The sequence below is a fragment of the Salmo salar genome, chromosome 13, assembly GCF_965601325.2.
Source record: "Salmo salar chromosome 13, fSalSal1, whole genome shotgun sequence".
Lineage (NCBI taxonomy): Eukaryota > Metazoa > Chordata > Actinopteri > Salmoniformes > Salmonidae > Salmo > Salmo salar.
This window is the reverse complement of record NC_138303.1, coordinates 92,734,969-92,755,594: the sequence shown is the minus strand read 5'-3', so window position 1 is coordinate 92,755,594 and position 20,626 is coordinate 92,734,969. Positions and strand designations below refer to the sequence as shown.

The following is a 20,626-nucleotide window of genomic DNA, read 5'->3' as shown; positions in this document are numbered from 1 at the left end:
TACAAATCTGTCGTTCTGCCCCTGAACAAGGCAGTTAACTCACTGTTCCTAGGCTGTCATCGAAAATAAAAATGTGTTCTTAACTGACTTGCCTAGTTAAATAAAGGTCAAATTAAAAAAATGACCTGCCCTCTGTAAATTGGTACAGAATGAGCTTGAAGACTTGGACCTTCTTTTTGAATATTTCCAGTGATATTGCTAAAAAACATGCCCCCCATAAAGAAAATGAGAATTAAAAACAGGTTCAGCCCCTGGTTCAAAAGTGATCTTGCAGAGGTACTCCACCTCAAGAATTGCACTCTACAAGCAACACTAGACTCTATTATTATGGTGGGAGATTTTAATACGGTTTTACATGCCTCTATGGACTGTAAAGGAAATCGCACTACAAACTGTCACCCTCAGGCACTTAAGGAAATAATGAATGTCATGAATATATTGGAATTAGTGGAGGTATGGAGGCTTAAATACCCTGACCTAGTGAGATATACATGGCGGAGGCTTAATCAAGCTAGTCATCTTTATTACTTTGTGTCATTCTCTCTGGCACAAAAAGTTAGTGTTGATGACAGGACAGAATGCAGTTGGACCATCACATAATTGGCATATATATTACTCTTACAGAATTTCCACGTGGATGAGGATATTGAAAATGTAATCAAAGTCTACTGGATGGTAACTTGTTTTTAACTAGGACATTTCCAGTTGGTCAGAAGTTTACATACATTAAGTTGACTGTGCCTTTAAACAGCTTGGAAAATTCCAGAAAATGTCATGGCTTTAGAAGCTTCTGATAGGCTAATTTGAGTCAATTGGAGGTGTACCTGTGGATGTATTTCAAGGCCTACCTTCAAACTCAGTGCCTCTTTGCTTGACATCATGGGAAAATCTAAAGAAATCAGCCAAGACCTCCAGAACATTTTTTGTAGACCTCCACATGTCTGGTTCATCCTTGGAAGCAATTTCCAAATGCCTGAAGGTACCACGTTCATCTGTACAAACAATAGTACGCAGGTATAAACACCATGGGACCACCAGCTGTCATACCGCTCAGGGAGAAGACGTGTTCTGTTTTCTAGAGATCAACGTACTTTGGTACAAGAAGTGCAAATGAATCCCAGAACAACAGCAAAGGACCTTGTGAAGATGCTGGAGGAAACCGGTACAAAAGTATCTGTATCCACAGTAAAACGAGTCCTATATCGACATAACCTGAAAGGCCGCTCAGCAAGGAAGAACCACTGCTCCAAAACCACCATAAAAAAGCCAGACTACGGTTTGCAACTGCGCATGGGGACAAAGATCGTACTTTTTTGAGAAATGTCCTCTGGTCTGATGAAACAAAAATAGAACTGTTTGGCCAAAATGACCATTATGTTTGGAGGGAAAAGGGGGAGGCTTGCAAGCCGAAGAACACCATCCCAACGGTGAAGCACGGGGATGGCAGCATCATGTTGTGGGGGTGCTTTGCTGCAGGAGGGACTGGTGCACTTCACAAAATAGATGGCATCATGAGGGGGGGAAATTATGTGGATATATTGAAGCAACATCTCAAGACATCAGTCAGGAAGTTATAGCTTGGTTGCAAATGGGTCTTCCAAATGGACAATGAGCCCAAGCATACTTCCAAAGTTGTGGCAAAATGGTTTAAGGACAACAAAGTCAAGGTATTGGAGTGGCCATAACAAAGCCCTGACCTCAATCCTATAGAAAATGTGTGGGCAGAACTGAAAAAGCATGTGCGAGCAAGGAGGCCTACAAACCTGACTCAGTTACACCCACACTGTCAGCAGGAATGGGCCAAAACATTTGACCCAAGTTAAACAATTTATAGGCAATGCTTCCAAATGCTAATTGAGTGTATGTAAACTTCTGACCCACTGGGAATGTGATGAAAGAAATAAAAGCTGAAATAAATCATTCTCTAATATTATTCTGACATTTCACATTCTTAAAATAAAGTGGTGATCCTGACTGACCTAAGACAGGCATTTTTACTTGGATTAAATGTCAGGAATTTTCAAAAACTGAGTTTAAATGTATTTGGCTAAGGTGTATGTAAGCTTCCGACTTCAACTGTATAAAAATGCCTGGAATCTTCCAAATTTGGAGAATCTCTTATAAAATGGATTAAAGTTTATATATATATATATATATATATATATATATATATATATATATATATATATATATATATATATATATTAGTAACCCTTGGTGTAAAATAATAAATGGCTACATCTCAAAGTTTTAAACTGTCAAGAGTGTTAAAACAAGGTTGTTCACTATCGGCTTATTTATTATCGCCATCGAAATGTTAAAATTAGATCCAACAATTATATTAAAGGATTAGAAATCCAAGGCTTGAAATCAAAAGGTTCCATTGTACGCTGATGATTCCTGTTGTCTTTTAAAACCACAATTAGAATCCCTCCACAGCCTCATAGAGGATCTAGATACTTTTTCTAACCTCTGGATTAAAACCAAATTATGATAAGTAATATTACGTATTGGATCACTAAAAAAAGCAACTTTTACATTACCGTGTAGCTTACCAATAAAATGGTCTGACGGGGATGTGGACATACTCGGTATACATATCCCGAAAGAAAGAAATGATCTGACTCCAATGCATTTTTATAGAAAGTCAGCAAAAATAGATAAGATCTTGCTACTGTACCATGGAAAGGAAAATACCTGTCTATTTGTGGAAAAATCACCCTGATTAGAGTTAATCATATCACAGTTTACCTATTTTCCTGATGGTTTTGCCTACGCCAATTGACATGCTTTTTAAATTATATGAACACAAAATATTACATTTTATTTGGAATGACAAGCCAGACAAAATTAAAGGGCCTATTTATATAATGAATATGAATTCGGAGGGCAGAAATTATTAAAGCATTAGACCTCTCACTAAAGGCATCAGTCATACAAAAGTTATGCTTAAATCTGAAAGGGTTCTCTAGTAAATTAGTAAGAATGTCTCATGCCATGTTCAAGAATGTCCTTTTCCCTTTATTTCGTTTTCAAATAACCAAAAGTTAGTTGTAATCTGAATAATCTCCAAAATATCGCTATTTTTTTAAACAAGCCTTAGAAAGTTGGTTGCAGTTTGTTTAATCCACCTGAAAAGACAGAACAAATAATACAACAAATATTGTGGTTAAACTCAAATATATGAATTGATTAAAAAATAAATAATTCGATAACATTTAAAAAATAAAGGTATTATCTTTGTAAATGATATCATACATTTGACTGGTGGAGTTATGTCACACATGCAGCTAACACGGACATATGGAAATGTCTGCTCTACCCAAAATTACAACCAACTAATTGCAGCATTACCACAAAAATGGAAGAGGCAAGTGGAAGGCGGGAAAAGTAAGGAACTTGTCTGTCGGCTTAGTTGGTTGTAATTTTGGGTAGAGCAGACATTTCCATATATATATATATATATATATATATATATATATATATACCAGTTTCATTTAAAGACCAAAAAATTTACAGTTGTGCCATATAAATTGCAAAATAGTTGGGAAGAGATTTTCAATGAACCGATTCCATGGCACATGGTTTATGAATTGACACGCAAAACGACGCCGGATTCAAAACTTTGAATTTTTAAATTTAAATTGTTATACATAATTCTTGCAACCAATAGAATATTATTAATATGGGGGATACAATCTTCCCAGCTCTGCAGATTTTGCAGTGAAGAGGCAGAGTCATTAGATCATTTATTTTGGTACTGTCCATATGTAGCTCGTTTTTGGTCACAGGTCCAGGAATGGCTGAAGAATTGCAACATTTACCTAGAACTAAAGCTGCAGATAGCAATACTGGTGATTTTGATAAGTCATAGTCAATCGATCAATAATATAATTATTTTAGAAAATTTTTTGTAAATTAAAGAATCTGTAGAAGCTATGAGAATAGAAAGGTTCAATACTTTTGTGAAGCATCACAGCACAGTTGAAAGATATATGGCAAATAGAAATCAAAACTGGATGGTGTTAAGAGAGAGATGGGAGGGGTTGAATGGAGCTGAAGGGTGGGACTAATAACAAGATAACAAATGTAAAACATACGGGGTCTGTAAAATGTATATAGGCTCAGAAATGTTGTCAAATAGCCGTTAAAAATAAAACTGGATGGACGTCAGAAATAGAGGAAGACCAGGACTGAATACAAACAAAATATAACTATTGTAAAATAGATTGTGCATGTAAAACGTCTATAGTATGTATAAACTGAAGGTAGAAGCCTAAGTGTTATTGTTTACTCAAATTGGGGGAGGGGTGGTAGGGTTTGCGGGGAATAATAAAGGTATATTCTAAAAAAAAAAGTGTATGCATGTAAAAAAAAAAAAAAAGAAACGTCCCTTTTTCAGGACCCTGTCTGTCAAAGAAAATTCGTAAAAATCCAAATAACTTCACAGATCTTCATTGTAAACGGTTTAAACACTGTTTCCCATGCTTGTTCAATGAACCATAAACAATTAATGAACATGCACCTCTGGAACAGTCATTAAGACACTTACAGCTTGCAGACGGTAGGCAATTAAGGTCACAATTATGAAAACTTATGAAGAATTCTGAAAAACACCAAAAGAAAGATGCCCAGGGTCCCTGCTCATCTACGTGAACGTGCCTTAGGCATGCTGCAAGGAGGCATGAGGACTGCAGATGTGGCCAGGGCAATAGATTGCAATGTTTGTACTGTGAGACGCCTAAGACAGTGCTACAGGGAGACAGGACGGACAGCTGATCGTCCTCGCAGTGGCAGACCACGTGAAACAACACCTGCACAGGATCGGTACATCCGAACATCACACCTGCAGGACAGGTACAGGATGGCAACAACAACTGCCCGAGTTACACCAGGAACGCACGATCCCTCCATCAGTGCTCAGACTGTCCACAATAGGCTGAGAGAGGCTGGACTGAGGGCTTGTAGGCCTGTTGTAAGGCAGGTCCTTACCAGACATCACGGGCAACAATGTCGCCTATGGGCACAAACCCACTGTCGCTGGACGAGCAAAAAGTGCTCTTCACTGACGTTGCGGTTTTGTCTCACCAGGGGTGATGGTCGGATTCACTTATCGTTGAAGGAATGAGTGTTACACCGAGGCCTGTTCTCTGGCACGGGATCGATTTGGAGGTGGAGGGTCCATCATGGTCTGGGGCAATGTGTCACAGCATCATCGGACTGAGCTTGTTGTCATTGCAGGCAAACACAATGCTATGCGTTACAGGGAAGACCTCCTCCTCCCTCATGTGGTACCCTTCCTGCAGGCTCATCCTGACATGACCCTCCAGCATGACAATGCCACCAGCCATACTACTTGTTCTGTGTGTGATTTCCTGCAAGACAGGAATGTCAGTATTTTGCCATGGCCAGCGAAGAGCCCATTGAGCACGTCTGGGATCTGTTGGATCAGAGGGTGAGGGCTAGGGCCATTCCCCCCCCCCCCCATAAATGTCCGGGATCTTGCAGGTGCCTTGGTGGAAGTGTGGGGTAACATCTCACAGCAAGAACTGGCAAATCTGGTGTAGTCCATGAGGAGGAGATGCACTGCAGTACTTAATGCAGCTGGTGGCCACACCAGATACTGTTACTTTTGATTTTGATCTCCCCTTTGCTCAGGGACACATTATTCCATTTCTGTTAGTCACATGTCTGTGGAACTTCTTCAGTTTTATGTCTCATTTGTTGAATCTTATGTTCTTACAAATATACTGCTCAAAAAAATAAAGGGAACACTTAAACAACACAATGTAACTCCAAGTCAATCACACTTCTGTGAAATCAAACTGTCCACTTAGGAAGCAACACTGATTGACAATAAATTTCACATGCTGTTGTGCAAATGGAATAGATAACAGGTGGAAATTATAGGCAATTAGCAAGACACCCCCAATAAAGGAGTGTTTCTGCAGGTGGTAACCACAGACCACTTCTCAGTTCCTATGCTTCCAGGCTGATGTTTTGGTCACTTTTGAATACTGGCGGTGCTTTCACTCTAGCGGTAGCATGAGACGGAGTCTACAACCCACACAAGTGGCTCAGGTATTGCAGCTCATCCAGGATGGCACATCAATGCGAGCTGTGGCAAGAAGATTTGCTGTGTCTGTCAGCGTAGTGTCCAGAGCATGGAGGCGCTACCAGGAGACAGGCCAGTACATCAGGAGACGTGGAGGAGTCTGTAGGAGGGCAACAACCCAGCAGCAGGACCGCTACCTCTGCCTTTGTGCAAGGAGGAGCAGGAGGAGCACTGCCAGAGCCCTGCAAAATGACCTCCAGCAGGCCACAAATGTGCATGTGTCTGCTCAAACGGCCAGAAACAGACTCCATGAGGGTGGTATGAGGGCCCGACGTCCACAGGTGGGTTGTGCTTACAGCCCAACACTGTGCAGGACGTTTGGCATTTGCCAGAGAACACCAAGATTGGCAAATTCGCCACTGGCGCCCTGTGCTCTTCACAGATGTGCTCAGTGTGAACCTGCTTTCGTGTGACAGTCTGAAGACGCCGTGGCGAACGTTTTGCTGCCTGCAACATCCTCCAGCATAACCGGTTTGGCGGTGGGTCAGTCATGGTGTGGGGTGGCATTTCTTTGGGGGGCCGCACAGCCCTCCATGTGCTTGCCAGAGGTAGCCTGACTGCCATTAGGTAGCGAGATGAGATCCTCAGACCCCTTGTGAGACCATATGCTGGTGCAGTTTGCCCTGGGTTCCTCCTAATGCAAGACAATGCTAGACCTCATGTGGCTGGAGTGTGTCAGCAGTTCCTGCAAGAGGAAGGCATTGATGCTATGGACTGGCCTGCCCGTTCCCCAGACCTGAATCCAATTGAGCACATCTGGGACATCATGTCTCGCTCCATCCACCAACGCCACGTTGCACCACAGACTGTCCAGGAGTTGGCGGATGCTTTAGTCCAGGTCTGGGAGGAGATCCCTCCAAATCCAGACCTCCATGGGTTGATAAATTGGATTTCCATTGATTATTTTTGTGTGATTTTGTTGTCAGCACATTCAACTATGTAAAGAAAAAAGTATTAATAAGATTATTTCATTCATTCAGATCTAGGATGTGTTATTTTAGTGTTCCCTTTATTTTTTTGAGCAGTGTATTTACACGGTAAGTTTTGCTGAAAATTAACGCAGTTGACAGTGAGAGGACATTTATTTTTATATATATATATATATATATATATATATATATATATATATATATATACTGCTCAAACAAATAAAGGGAACACTAAAATAACATATCCTAGATCTGAATGAAAGAAGTAATCTTATCAATGTAAATCCAATTTATCAAACCATGGAGGTCTGGTCTAACTTTGATGTAATGTCCTTAAAACAAGTCAAAATGAGGCTCAGTAGTGTGTGTGGCCTCCACGTGCCTGTATGACCTCCCTACAACGCCTGGGCATGCTCCTGATGAGGTGGCGGATGGTCTCCTGAGGGATCTCCTCCCAGACCTGGACTAAAGCATCCGCCAACTCCTGGACAGTCTGTGGTGCAACGTGGCGTTGGTGGATGGAGCGAGACATGATGTCCCAGATGTGCTCAATTGGATTCAGGTCTGGGGAACGGGCGGGCCAGTCCATAGCATCAATGCCTTCCTCTTGCAGGAACTGCTGACACACTCTAGCCACATGAGGTCTAGCATTGTCTTGCATTAGGAGGAACCCAGGGCCAACCGCACCAGCATATGGTCTCACAAGGGGTCTGAGGATCTCATCTCAGTACCTAATGGCAGTCAGGCTACCTCTGGCGAGCACATGGAGGGCTGTGTGGCCCCCCAAAGAAATGCCACCCCACACCATGACTGACCCACCGCCAAACCGGTCATGCTGGAGGATGTTGCAGGCAGCAGAACGTTCTCCACAGTGTCTCCAGACTGTCACGTCTGTCACATGTGCTCAGTGTGAACCTGCTTTCATCTGTGAAGAGCACAGGGCGCCAGTGGCAAATTTGCCAATCTTGGTGTTCTCTGGCAAATGCCAAACGTCCTGCACGGTGTTGGGCTGTAAACACAACCCCCACCTGTGGACGTCGGGCCCTCATACCACCCTCATGGAGTCTGTTTCTGACCGTTTGAGCAGACACATGCACATTTGTGGCCTGCAGGAGGTCATTTTGCAGGGCTCTGGCAGTGCCCCTCCTGCTCCTCCTTGCACAAAGGCGAAGGTAGCGGTCCTGCTCCTGGCTTGTTGCCCTCCTACGGCCTCCTCCACGTCTCCTGATGTACTGGCCTGTCTCCTGGTAGCACCTCCATGCTCTGGACACTACGCTGACAGACACAGCAAACCTTCTTGCCACAGCTCGCATTGATGTGCCATCCTGGATGAGCTGCACTACCTGAGCCACTTGTGTGGGTTGTAGACTCCGTCTCATGCTACCACTAGAGTGAAAGCACCGCCAGCATTCAAAAGTGACCAAAACATCAGCCAGGAAGCATAGGAACTAAGAAGTGGTCTGTTGTTACCACCTGCAGAACCACATCTTTATTGGGGGTGTCTTGCTAATTGCCTATAATTTCCACCTGTTGTCTATTCCATTTGCACAACAGCATGTGAAATTTATTGTCAATAAGTGTTGCTTCCTAAGTGGACAGTTTGATTTCACAGAAGTGTGATTGACTTGGAGTTAAATTGTGTTGTTTAAGTGTTCCTTTTATTTTTTTTTGCAGTATATTTACCCAAAAAATGTATGGGGGATTGGAAATGATGCAGACAATTGCATTGATGGATGCAACAAGCTTTCTGCAATATTAGAGCTGATCCACCCCCTAAAAAGAAAAAAGATTTGCATTTGGCGAAAGGCTCGGCACAAGCATACTCAGGCTGACTAGCTCTTGTTCATGCAAATGAGAAATATGTTTTTTTCAGGCTATCCGGAGGGCCAAATGTAGTTGCTTGAAGGAGCAGTTTTTTCACTGTGGGTCTAACCCAAGAAGTTCGGTGAAAAAAGCGAGCTTCGATGCTCCTCCCTCTTTTTCCTCTGCCCCGGTTCAAAGTTTTTCCCTGCAGGCGGTCACTGAGTCCGAGGTGCTAAAGGAGCTCCTTAAACTTGAGCCCAAAACCATCTGGGTCAGATGGTTTAGACCCTTTCTTCTTTAAGGTTGCTGCCCCTATAATCACCAAGCCTCTCTGACCTTTTTAACCTCTCTCTCCTCTCTGGGGAGGTTCCCATTGCTTGGAATGCAGCCACGGTTCATCCTTTTATTTAAAGGGGAGATCAAGCCGATCCTCACTGTTATAGGCCTATTTCTATTTTGCCCTTTTTATCAAAAGTGTTAGGGGAAAACTTGTCAATCAACTGACTGGCTTTCTTGATGTCTATAGTATTCTCTCTGGTGTGCAATCTGGTTTCCGCTCAGGTAATGGATATGTCACCATTACCCTTGATTCTAAGTAATGTTTTGCTGCTATATTTATTGACTTGGCCAAAGCTTTTGATAGCCGGCCCATTCTTGTGGAGTATTGGGGTCTTTGGCCTGGTTTGCTAACTACCTCTTTCAAAGAGTGCAGTGTATAAAGTCAGAACATCTGCTGTTTCAGCCACTGCCTGTCACTGTGTACCCCAAGGCTCGATCCTAGGCCCCACGCTCTTCTCAATTTACATCAACAACATAGCTCAGGCAGTAGGAAGCTCTCTCATCCATTTATATGCAGATGATAGTCTTATTCTCAGCTAGCCCATCTCCGGATTTTGTGTTAAATGCTCTACAACAAAGCTTTCTTAGTGTCCAACAAGCTTTCTCTGCCCTTAACCTTGTTCTGAACACCTCCAAAACAAAGGTCATGTGGTTTGGTAAGAAGAATGCCCTTCTCCCCACAGGTGTGATTACTACCTCTTTAGGGTTTCGAGCTTGAGGTAGTCACCTCATAAAAGTACTTGGAAGTATGGCTAGACAGTACACTGTCCTTCTCTCAGCACATATAAAAGCTGCACGCTAAAGTTAAATCTAGACTTGGTTTCCTCTATCGTAATCGCTCCTCTTTCCCCCAGCTGCCAAACTAACCCTGATTCAGATGACCATCCTACCCATGATAGATTACGGAGACATAATTTATAGATCGGCATGTAAGGGTGCTCCTGAGCGGCTACATGTTCTTTACCATTCAGCCATCAGATTTGCCACCAATGCTCCTTATAGGACACATCACTGCACTCTATACTCTTCTGTAAATTGGTCATCTCTGTATACCTGTCGCAAGACCCACTGGATGAACCCACTGATTCTTATTTATAAAACCCTCTTAGGCTTCATTTCCCCCTATCTGAGATATCTACTGCAGCCCTCATCCTCCACATACAACTACCATTCTGCCAGTCACATTCTGTTTAAAGATCCCCAAAGTGCATACATCCCTGGGTCGCTCGTATTTTCAGTTCGCTGCAGCTAGTGACTGGAACGAGCTGCAACAAACACTCAAACTGGACAGTTTTATCTCAATCTCTTCATTCAAAGACTCAATCATGGACACTCTCTTACTGACAGTTGTGACTGCTTCGCGTGATGTATTGTTGTCTCTACCTTCTTGCCTTTTTCTGTTGTCTGTGCCCAACAATGTTTGTACCCTGTGCTGCTGCCATGTTGTGTTGCTACCATGCGGTGTTGTCATGTGTTGCTGCCATGCTATGTTGTTATCTTAGGTCTCTCTTTATGTGATGTGTGTTTTTGTCCTATATTTTTATTTAATTTATTTTGTTTTTAATCCCAGCCATGGCCCTGCAGAAGGCCTTTTGGTAGACCATCATTGTAAATAAGAATTTGTTCTTAAATGACTTGCCTAATTAAATAAATAAACAATAAGAGGTAACTCTGCATCTTCCTTCCTGTGGCAGTCCTCATGAGAGCCAGTTTCATCATAGCGCTTGATGGTTTTTGCGACTGCACTTGAAGAAACTTTAAAAGTTCTTGAATTTTCCGTATTGACTGACCATGTCTTAAAGTAAATGGACAGTCATTTCCCTTTGATTATTTGAGCTGTTCTTGCCATAATATGAACTTGGTTTTTTACCAAATAGGGCTATCTTCTGTATACCACCCCTACCTTGTCACAACACAACTGATTGGCTCAAACGCATTAAGAAGGAAAGAAATTCCAACATTTGTATTTTAACAAGACACACCTGTTAATTGAAATGCATTCTAGGTGACTTATTCATGAAGCTGGTTGAGAGAATGCCAAGAGTGTGCAAAGCTGTCATCAAGGTAAAAGGTGGCTACTTTGAAGAATCTCAAATATATGTTTATTTGTTTAACACTTTTTTTTGGTTAATATTTCATCACACTATAATTCTACAATGTACAATGTAAAAATAAAGAAAAACCCTTGAATGAGTAGGTGTCTGAAATTTTGACTGGTAGTGTATATATTGTTTTATGTTTTATGTGTGGTAGTTAGACATTGTCATCAGCAAAGTTCAAATGTGTGAAGGCAACCATCTTATACAGCTGTAAAGTGCAGATTTTTTTCTCTTACTGTATCCTCCCTATCCCTCTTCTTCCAGACCCTCTTCATGGGTGAACCCTTCTCAGCCTAGTATGTCTTCCAACCCCTTCTTATCGTTCTTGTCTCCTGAAATGGAGATTTCTATGGACTCCCCTAGAGTCGATGGGGAAACCAGAGGTGCCCAGGACCCGTCTACTGATCTAATGGAGAAGAAAGACCCTGCCCTTCTGCCCCCCAACAACCAGCGCTGGGCTCGTATGGACAACTGGCCTAGCAAGGGCAACGCTCATTCTGTCACAGTGAACCTCGCCCAAACAAAGCCACCAAAACAGCCACCACCTCCAAGGCATCAATCTTCCACGTCACTGGTGGGATGCGGGGATGACCAGGAGAGTGTTAGTGGTCAGGACCATTCCAGTATCAGGATGGACAAGGGTCCCGCTCCAGACAGACCAAGCCAGGCTCCAAGCCAGACACAGAGGGACCAGAGTATGACTAGAGTGAACCTGGGACATAAGGACATAGGTGCCTCCATGTCCAAGGTCTCTCAACGTGTGGTACAGATGATCACACCACTGAGATTTTCCTCCACTGCTACAACAGAACACACAAGTGGAGGCCAGAGCTCTACCCACCATGGGAACCAACCAGAACAACACATGCCATCTGCCACTGGGGGGTTGAGGGTGGCTAAACACAATAAAGGTCCAGCACCTTCTAGGCCCCAGTACCCTCCAGGGAAGACAATGCCAAAAGTTGATGTATTAGATAAGCAATTGAATGCTGAGGAACATGACTCTTTGGTTGAGTTTGATACAAATAATCCCTTTGCAGAATACTGCAGAATGGAGAATTCCTCTGGATATGGTGAAGAACAGAGACTAACTGGTGAACATCAGGAGAGCCTAGACTCTCACAATCATCAGACTTGTACCTCCACAGAAGCAAATCCAGGTTCAATGCAGAATAGTGTGGTTGGGGACTCAATGGAGCTTCCAACGCCAGATGTTCTGCTAGCTGAGGATGGCTCCCGTCCCATCAAAAACACATTAGCAAAGCGGGTCTGTGTTCCCTTGCCTCCATTGAAGAAAACATCCACATCTAGAGAGGAGGATACTGGTAAACAGAGTTCTGTAAAACTACAAAGCCCAGGGGCTTCCTCTTTGAGTAATCTTTCCTCAAGTATCTCAGAAAAAATGCAGAATCGCGGTGTGGCACTAACTTGTGTTAACATTGCCCAGCCCCCATGTGTACCCTCACCTGCCCCCCCCTTCTTACCCCAACCCAAACCCCTGAAGGGATCAGGGGGCAGGAGTAACTGTCCTCCCCAGACAAGCTCTCTCCCCGGCCAGAGGACCCTGCTTCAGGCTGGAGCTATGTCCTCCGTTGCAGAGCATTGCAGTGGAGAGGAGGCGGGAGGGAGAGGGGACAGGCCTACCTCAAGCACACGCAGGTGAGAGAGAGATTACAGCCTTTTCCTGTAGTGTGTAGCAGCTTTGTGCTCTCCACGAAACCTCTCCTGTACTGTAGTTAGATTCACTAAACCTTTCCAATCGCTTGTAGGATACATTGTTCGAGAACACTTCATGAATGTGACCCTTGTAAAATAATTTGACTCTCTTATAAAATGTTTAATTTCACTTTCCTGAATTGAATCAATGGAACTTCTGACCAAGTTGTTTTTGCAATACTTTCAAAAGTTGTACAGGACATCATAGCTAGTACTACTTTAATAATGATTATATAATTCTGTAGTTATTATTAACATAGTTTAACGTAAAGCAACATGAACATAGCTCCCCAGAGAAATTAGCACTATATTAAGTAATCAAAAGAGCACTTACTAATTACTGCAAATGTAATGTAATTTTGCTCTGCAAGTTATTTAATTGCGATGTCATTCACACAATCCCCTCGGCACAGTATGAATCATGGCTATAGAAATGCCAGTCTTTGCAGCTTTCATTGCTTTTTGTCAAGTTATTCTCCCTGTAGAATCTCAGACAAATCTCAGTGGCGCCTGTAAATTGCATTGCTCAGAGTGTGTGTACACTGTGGCTCCTGTGCAGTCTAACCTTATCTGAGAGGGAAAGAAGAGATATGCTTGCCACTGTGTCACGTATGATGGGAATCAGTCAAGAGGGAAGAAGAACCCATGCTCGGCTTGCTTGTCATGTCTAACTCTGTCTGTGTTGTCCGTTTTGTTTTACATTGATTTTATTTATTTTTTAATCCCAGCCCCCGTCCTCACAGGAGGCCTTTTGCCGCCTCTTGCCAGGCCATCATTGTAAATAAGAATTAGTTCTTAATTGACTTGACTGGTTAAATACATTTTTGTTAATAAACTGATAAAGTCCACCCGATTGAACAAATCATTTCAAACTGTTGGCAGCAATTACTCGTGCTTTCTAAGAAAATGTCATTACCCGCATATCCCCCATATCCACCTGCTGCATCTCCTCAAATAACACAACACTTCAGGAAAGTTTGAGCCTCTCTCATTCTGTCTCTGTCTCCCTGTCTATCTCTATTCAGGCCCCATCCAGTAAAGCCCTTGAGCTTCCTGGAAAACCAGCCAGCCTCCAACATCCAGGCGGGGCAGACTGGCATATCTACAGGAATCCTCGGTGTCCTTCAAGAGAAGTTAAAGGTACTAATGCAATATATCTCTGCCACGAGGGCAATGGAAACAGCATTGAGTGAACTGATGCACACCAGCAGCAGATGAAAGAGCTACCTACAGGTTCTCTCACCAATCACCTGTCAACATAGATCTGCTTTAGACAGGAGGTATGTGTACTAAATAATCAGACCTCATTGTGTCTACAATCTATTTTGGGAAAGTGTGTGCATGTTAATATGCACACACAGTACATGCTTAGCCTTATGCCCTGTAATATGCACAGCAGGGGCTCTTCTTGATAATATTATCATAATAATGTTATGCAATTAAGGTACCAGGATATCTTTGAAACCATTCCCCCAGGCACCTCATGAAAATGCCCTCTGCTGCTGTTTCAATTTATCCAACCAGTTCCTTGATGCATGCACAGTTGGTTTTATTAAAACCTCAGTGCAATATTCCCATTCTTGCTGCGCGCCCGCCGACACACACACACACGGTGCACACACACACGGTGCACACACACATGGTCTCACCAAATGCTCACTGTAAACAATTCCCACATAAACATTATTTATCTTGACAGTGACTCACCTTAAGCTCACTGTGAATAACACTGGCATTTGCCTATGGTGTTGGGATCTGAGAGATCAGAGCTCTGAATTAGTTCACAAAGCAGTCAGAGCTCACACTTCACAAACTTCTCTCGGAGCCTCTGATTGATGATATGGGCACAATCAATCGAATGTATTTATAAAGCCCTTTTTACATCAGCAGATGTCACAAAGTGAAATACAGAAACCCAGCCTAAAACCCCAAACAGTAAGCAATGCAGATGTAGAAGAAAGGTGTCTAGGAAAAACTCCCTAGAAAGGCAGGAACCTAGGAAGAAACCAAGAGACTCACCAGGCTTTGAGGGGTGGCCAGTCCTCTTCTGGCTGTGCCGGATGGCGATGGTACATGGCCATTAAGGCCAGATTGTTCTTCAAGATGTTCAAACGTTCATAGATGACCAGCAGGGTCATTCAGAGGTCGAGACAGCAGGTGCGGTAGAGAGAGTCAAAATCAGCAGGTCCGGGACAAGATGGCACGTCCGGTGAACAGGTCAGAGTTCCATAGCTGCCGGCAGAACAGTTGAAACTGGAGCAGCAGCATGACCGGGTGGACTGGGAACAGCCAGGAGTCATCAGGCCAGGTAGTCCTGAGGCATGGTCCTAGGGCTCAGATCCTCTGGGAGGGGAGGGAGAGAGAATTAGAGGGAGCATACTTAAATTCACACAGGACTCCAGATAAGACAGGAGAATTACACCAGATATAACAGACTGACGCTAGCCTCCCGGCACACAGACTATTGGAGCGTAGATACTGAGACGGGGGGTCGGGGGACACTCTGGCCGCGTCCGACAATGTCCCCGGACAGAGCCAACCAGGCAGGATATAACTCCACCCACTTTGCCAAAGCACAGCCCCCACACCACTAGAGGGATATCAACAGACCACCAATTTACCATCCTGAGACAAGGCCGAGTATAGCCCACGAAGATCTCCTCCACTGCATGAGCCCGGGGGGATGCAAAACCGGACAGGAAGATCAAGCCTGTGACTCAACCTAGTCAAGTGACGCACCCCTCTTAGGGACGGCATGGAAGAGTACTAGTAAGCCAGTGACTCAGCCCCCATAACAGGGTCAGAGGCAGATAATCCCAGTGGAGAGTTTGCCAGGCAGAGACAGCAAGAGCGGTTCGTCGCTCCAGTGCCTTGCCGTTCACCTTTGCACCCCTGGGCCAGACTACACTCAATCGTAGGACCTACTGAAGAGATGGGTCTTCAGTAAAGACTTAAAGGTCGAGACCGAGTCTGCGTCTCTCACATGGATCGGCAGACCATTCCATAAATATGCAGCTCTATAGGACAAAGCCCTGCCTTCAGCTGTTTGCTTAGAAATTCTAGGGACAATAATGAGGCTTGCGTCTTGTGACCGTAGCGTACATGTAGGTATGTACGGAAGGACCAAATCGGAGAGATAGGTAGGAGCAAGCCCATGTAATGCTTTGTAGGTTAGCAGTAAAACCTTGAAATCAGCCTTGCCTTAACAGGAAGCCAGTGTAGAGAGGCTAGCACTGGAGTAATATGATCAAATATTTGGGTTCTAGTCAGGATTCTAGCAGCTGTGTTTAGTACTAACTGAAGTTTATTTAGTGCTTTATCCAGGTAGCCAGAGAGTAGACCATTGCAGTAGTCTAATCTAGAAGTGACAAAAGCATGGATTAGTTTTTCTGCATAATTTTTTGACAAAAAGTTAAAGATTTTTGCAATGTTACGAAGATGGAGCAAAGCTGTCCTTGAAATATTCTTGATAGGTTTGTCAAAAGAGATCAGGGTCCAGAGTAATGCCTAGGTCCTTCAGTTTTATTTGAGACGCCTGTACAACCATCAAGATTAATTGTCAGATCCATTACCAGATCCCATTGTTTCTTGGGACCTAGAACTAGCATCTCTGTTTTGCCTGAGTTTAAAAGTAGAACATTTGCAGCCATCCACTTCCTTATGTCTGAAACACAGGCTTCCAGGGTATGCAATTTTGGGGCATCACCATGTTTTATCGAAATGTACAGCTGTCGTCCGCATAGCAGTGAAAGTTTACGTTTTGTTTCTGAATGACATCACCAAGAGTTTGAATATATATAGTGAAAACGATAGTGGTCCTGAAACGGAACCTTGAGGAACACAAACTTACAGTTGATTTGTTAGAGGACAAACCACCCACAGAGATGAACTGATATCTTTCCGACAGATACGATCTAAAACAGGCAAGAACTTGTCTGTGTAGACCAATTTGGGTTTCCAATCTCTCCAAAAGAATGTGGTGATCGATGGTGTCAAAAGCAGCACTAAGGTCGAGGAGCACGAGGACAGATGCAGAGCCTTGGTCTGACGCCATTAAAAGGTAATTTACCACCTTCACGAGAGCAGTCTCTGCTATGATGGGGTCTAAAACCAGAATGAAGCGTTTTGTATACATTATTTGTCTTCAGGAAAGCAGTGAGTTGCAACGGCTTTAAGAAAAAAAATGAGAGGAATGGGAGATTCGATATAAAGTACAAGTAAAAGTTTGGACACATCTACTCATTCAAGGGTTATTCTTTGTTTTACTATTTTCTACATTGTAGAATAATAGTAAAGACATCAACACAATGAAATAACACATATGGAATCATGTAGTAACCAAAACAAGTGTTAAACAAATCAAAATATATTTTAGATTGTTCAAAGTAGCCACCCTTTGCCTTGATGACAGCTTTGCACACTCTTGGCATTCTCTCAATCAGCTTCACCTGGAATGCTTTTCCAACAGTCTTGAAGGAGTTTCTACATATTTTGAGAACTTGTTGGCTGCTTTTCCTTAATTCTGTGATCCAACTCATTCCAAACCATCTCAATTGGGTTGGGGAATTGTGGAGGCCAGGTCATCTGATGCAGCACTCCATCACTCTCCTCCTTGTTCAAATTGCCCTTACACAGCCTGGAGGTGTGTTGGGTCATTGTCCTGTTGAAAAAAAAAATGACAGTCCCACTAATCGCAGACCAGATTGGATGGTGTATTGCTGCAGAATGCTGTGGTAGCCATGCTTGTTAAGTGTGCCTTGAATTCAAAATAAATCACATAGTGACACCAGCAAAGCACCATCACACCTCCTCCTCCGTGCTTCACAGTGGGAACCACACATACGGAGATCATCCGTTCACCTACTCTGCGTCACACAAAGAAACGGTGGTTGGAACCAAAAACCTCAAATTTGGACTCTTCAGTCTAATGTCCATTGCTCGTGTTTCTTGGCCCAAGCAAGTCTCTTATTGGTGTCCTTTAGTAGTGGTTTCTCTGTAGCAATTCGACCATGAAGGCCTGATTCATGCAGTCTCCTCTGAACAGTTGATATTGAGATGTGTTTTACTTGAACTCTGTGAAGCATTTATTTGGGCTGCAATTTCTGAGTCTGTTAACCTCTATGGGCTAGGTGGGACGCTACTCAACAGCCAGTTGAATCCTGTGGCGCGTTATTAAAATCCTTAGATATGCTATTACTTCAATTTTTCAAAAATATGACTATTTTACACCATTTTAAAGATAACTCTTGTTAATCTAACCACACTGTCCGATTTCAAAAAGGCTTTACAACGAAAGCAAAACATTAGATTATGTCAGCAGAGTACTCAGACAGAAATAATCAGACACCCATTTTTCAAGCTAGCATATAATGTCACATAAACCCAAACCACAGCTAAATGTAGCACTAACCTTTGATGATCTTCATCAGATGACAACCCTAGGACATTATGTTATACAATACATGCATGTTTTGTTCAATCAAGTTCATATTTATATCAAAAAACAGCTTTTTACATTAGCATGTGACTAGCATGTGACTAGCATTCCCACCGAACACTGCCGGTGAATTTACTAAATTACTCACGATAAACGTTCACAAAAAGCATAACAATTATTTTAAGAATTATAGATACAGAACTCCTCTATGCACTCGATATGTCCGATTTTAAAATAGCTTTTCGGTGAAAGCACATTTTGCAATATTCTCAGTAGATAGCCCGGCATCACAGGGCTAGCTATTTAGACACCCAGCAGGTTTAGCACTCATCAAAGTCAGATTTACTATAAGAAAAATGTTATTACCTTTGTTGTCTTCATCAGAATGCACTCCCAGGACTTCTACTTCAATAACAAATGTTGGTTTGGTCCAAAATAATCCATCGTTATATCCAAACAGCGGCGTTTTGTTCGTGTGTTCTAGACACTATCCTAAAGGCTAAATAAGGGTGACGAGCATGGCGCAATTTGTGACAAAAGAATTTTAAATATTCCATTACCGTACTTCGAAGCATGTCAACCGCTGTTTAAAATCAATTATGCCATTTTTCTCATAAAAAAGCGATAATATTCCGACTGGAAATCTGCGTTTAGATAAACAGACAAAGGAAAAGAAAGGATTCGGTCGAAGAGGGCACGCGCCTAAGCCCATTGTACTCTGAGTGGCCACTTGCCAAAAGCGATAAAGTGTTTCAGCCAGAGCCTGCCTCGATATCGTTCAACTTTTTCCCGGGCTCTGAGACCCTATGGAAGACGTAGGAAGTGTCACGTTATTGCACAGATCCTGAGTCTTCAATAAAAAGAGCCAAGATGAAACGCTACTTCTCAGACAGGCCACTTCCTGCTTGAAATCTTCTCAGGTTTTGGCCTGCCATAGGAGTTCTGTTATACTCAGACACCATTCCAACAGTTTTAGAAACTTTAGGGTGTTTTCTATCCAAAGCCAATAATTATATGCATATTCTAGTTACTGGGCAGGAGTAGTAACCAGATTAAATCGGGTACGTTTTTTTATCCAGAAAAACGAGAAAAATGGCATAAAAATGGATTTTAAACAGCGGTTGACATGCTTCGAAGTACGGTAATGGAATATTTAGAAATCTTTTGTCACGAATTGCGCCATGCTCGCGACCCTGATTTACCATTTCGGATAGTGTCTTGGAATGCACGAACAAAACGCCGCAATTTGGATATAACGATGGATTATTTTGGACCAAACCAACATTTGTTATTGAAGTAGCAGTCCTGGGAGTGTATTCTGACGAAGACAACAAAGGTAATGAAACTTTTGTAATAGTAAATCGGAGTTTGATCAGGGCTAAACTTGGTCGGTGTCTAAATGGCTAGCCGTGATGGCTGGGCTATCTACTGAGAATATTGCAAAATGTGCTTTCACCGAAAAGCTATTTTAAAATCGGACATATCGAGTGCATAGAGGAGTTCTGTATCTATAATTCTTAAAATAATTGTTATGTTTTTTGTGAACGTTTATCGTGAGTAACTTAGTAAATTCACCGGATGTTTGCGGGGGGTATGCTAGTTCTGAACGTCACATGCTAATGTAAAAAAGCTGGTTTTTGATATAAATATGAACTTGATTGAACAAAACATGCATGCATTGTATAACATAATGTCCTAGGGTTGTCATCTGATGAAGATCATCAAAGGTTAGTGCTGCATTTAGCTGTGGTTTTGTTTTTTGTGACATTATATGCTAGCTTGAAAAATGGGTGTCTGATTATTTCTGTCTGGGTACTCTGCTGACATGATCTAATGTTTTGCTTTCGTTGTAAAGCCTTTTTGAAATCGGACAGTGTGGTTAGATTAACGAGAGTCTTGTCTTTAAAATGCTGTAAAATAGTCATATGTTTGAAAAATGGAAGTTTTCGGCTTTTAGAGGAATTTGTATTTCGCGCCACGCCCATCATTGGATATTGGAGCAGGTGTTCCGCTAGCGGAACGTCTAGATGTAAGAGGTTAAGATTATGATCAGTGATTAGTTCATTGACTATAACTGCCTTGGAAGTGAGGGATCTAACATTAAGTAGCCCTATTTTGAGATGTGAGATATCACAATCATCTTTCAATAATGACAGGAATGGAGGAAGTCTTTATTCCAGTGAGATTG

General features: G+C 42.6%; 1 protein-coding gene across 3 annotated transcripts in view; it reads left to right on the top strand.

Moving 5' to 3' along the window:
* Positions 1-20,626, top strand: part of LOC106568251 (uncharacterized) — a 44,568-nt gene that overhangs the window by 17,269 nt on the left and 6,673 nt on the right. The window contains exons 4-5 of one of the 3 annotated variants that reach the window (XM_045692404.2): positions 11,649-12,944; positions 14,027-14,141. In XM_045692404.2, coding sequence (XP_045548360.2) covers positions 11,649-12,944; positions 14,027-14,141 — 1,411 coding nt within the window. Of the gene's footprint in view, positions 1-11,549; positions 12,945-14,026; positions 14,142-20,626 lie in introns of all 3 variants that reach the window. The other 2 variants (XM_014138421.3, XM_045692405.2) reach the window with 2 other exon arrangements.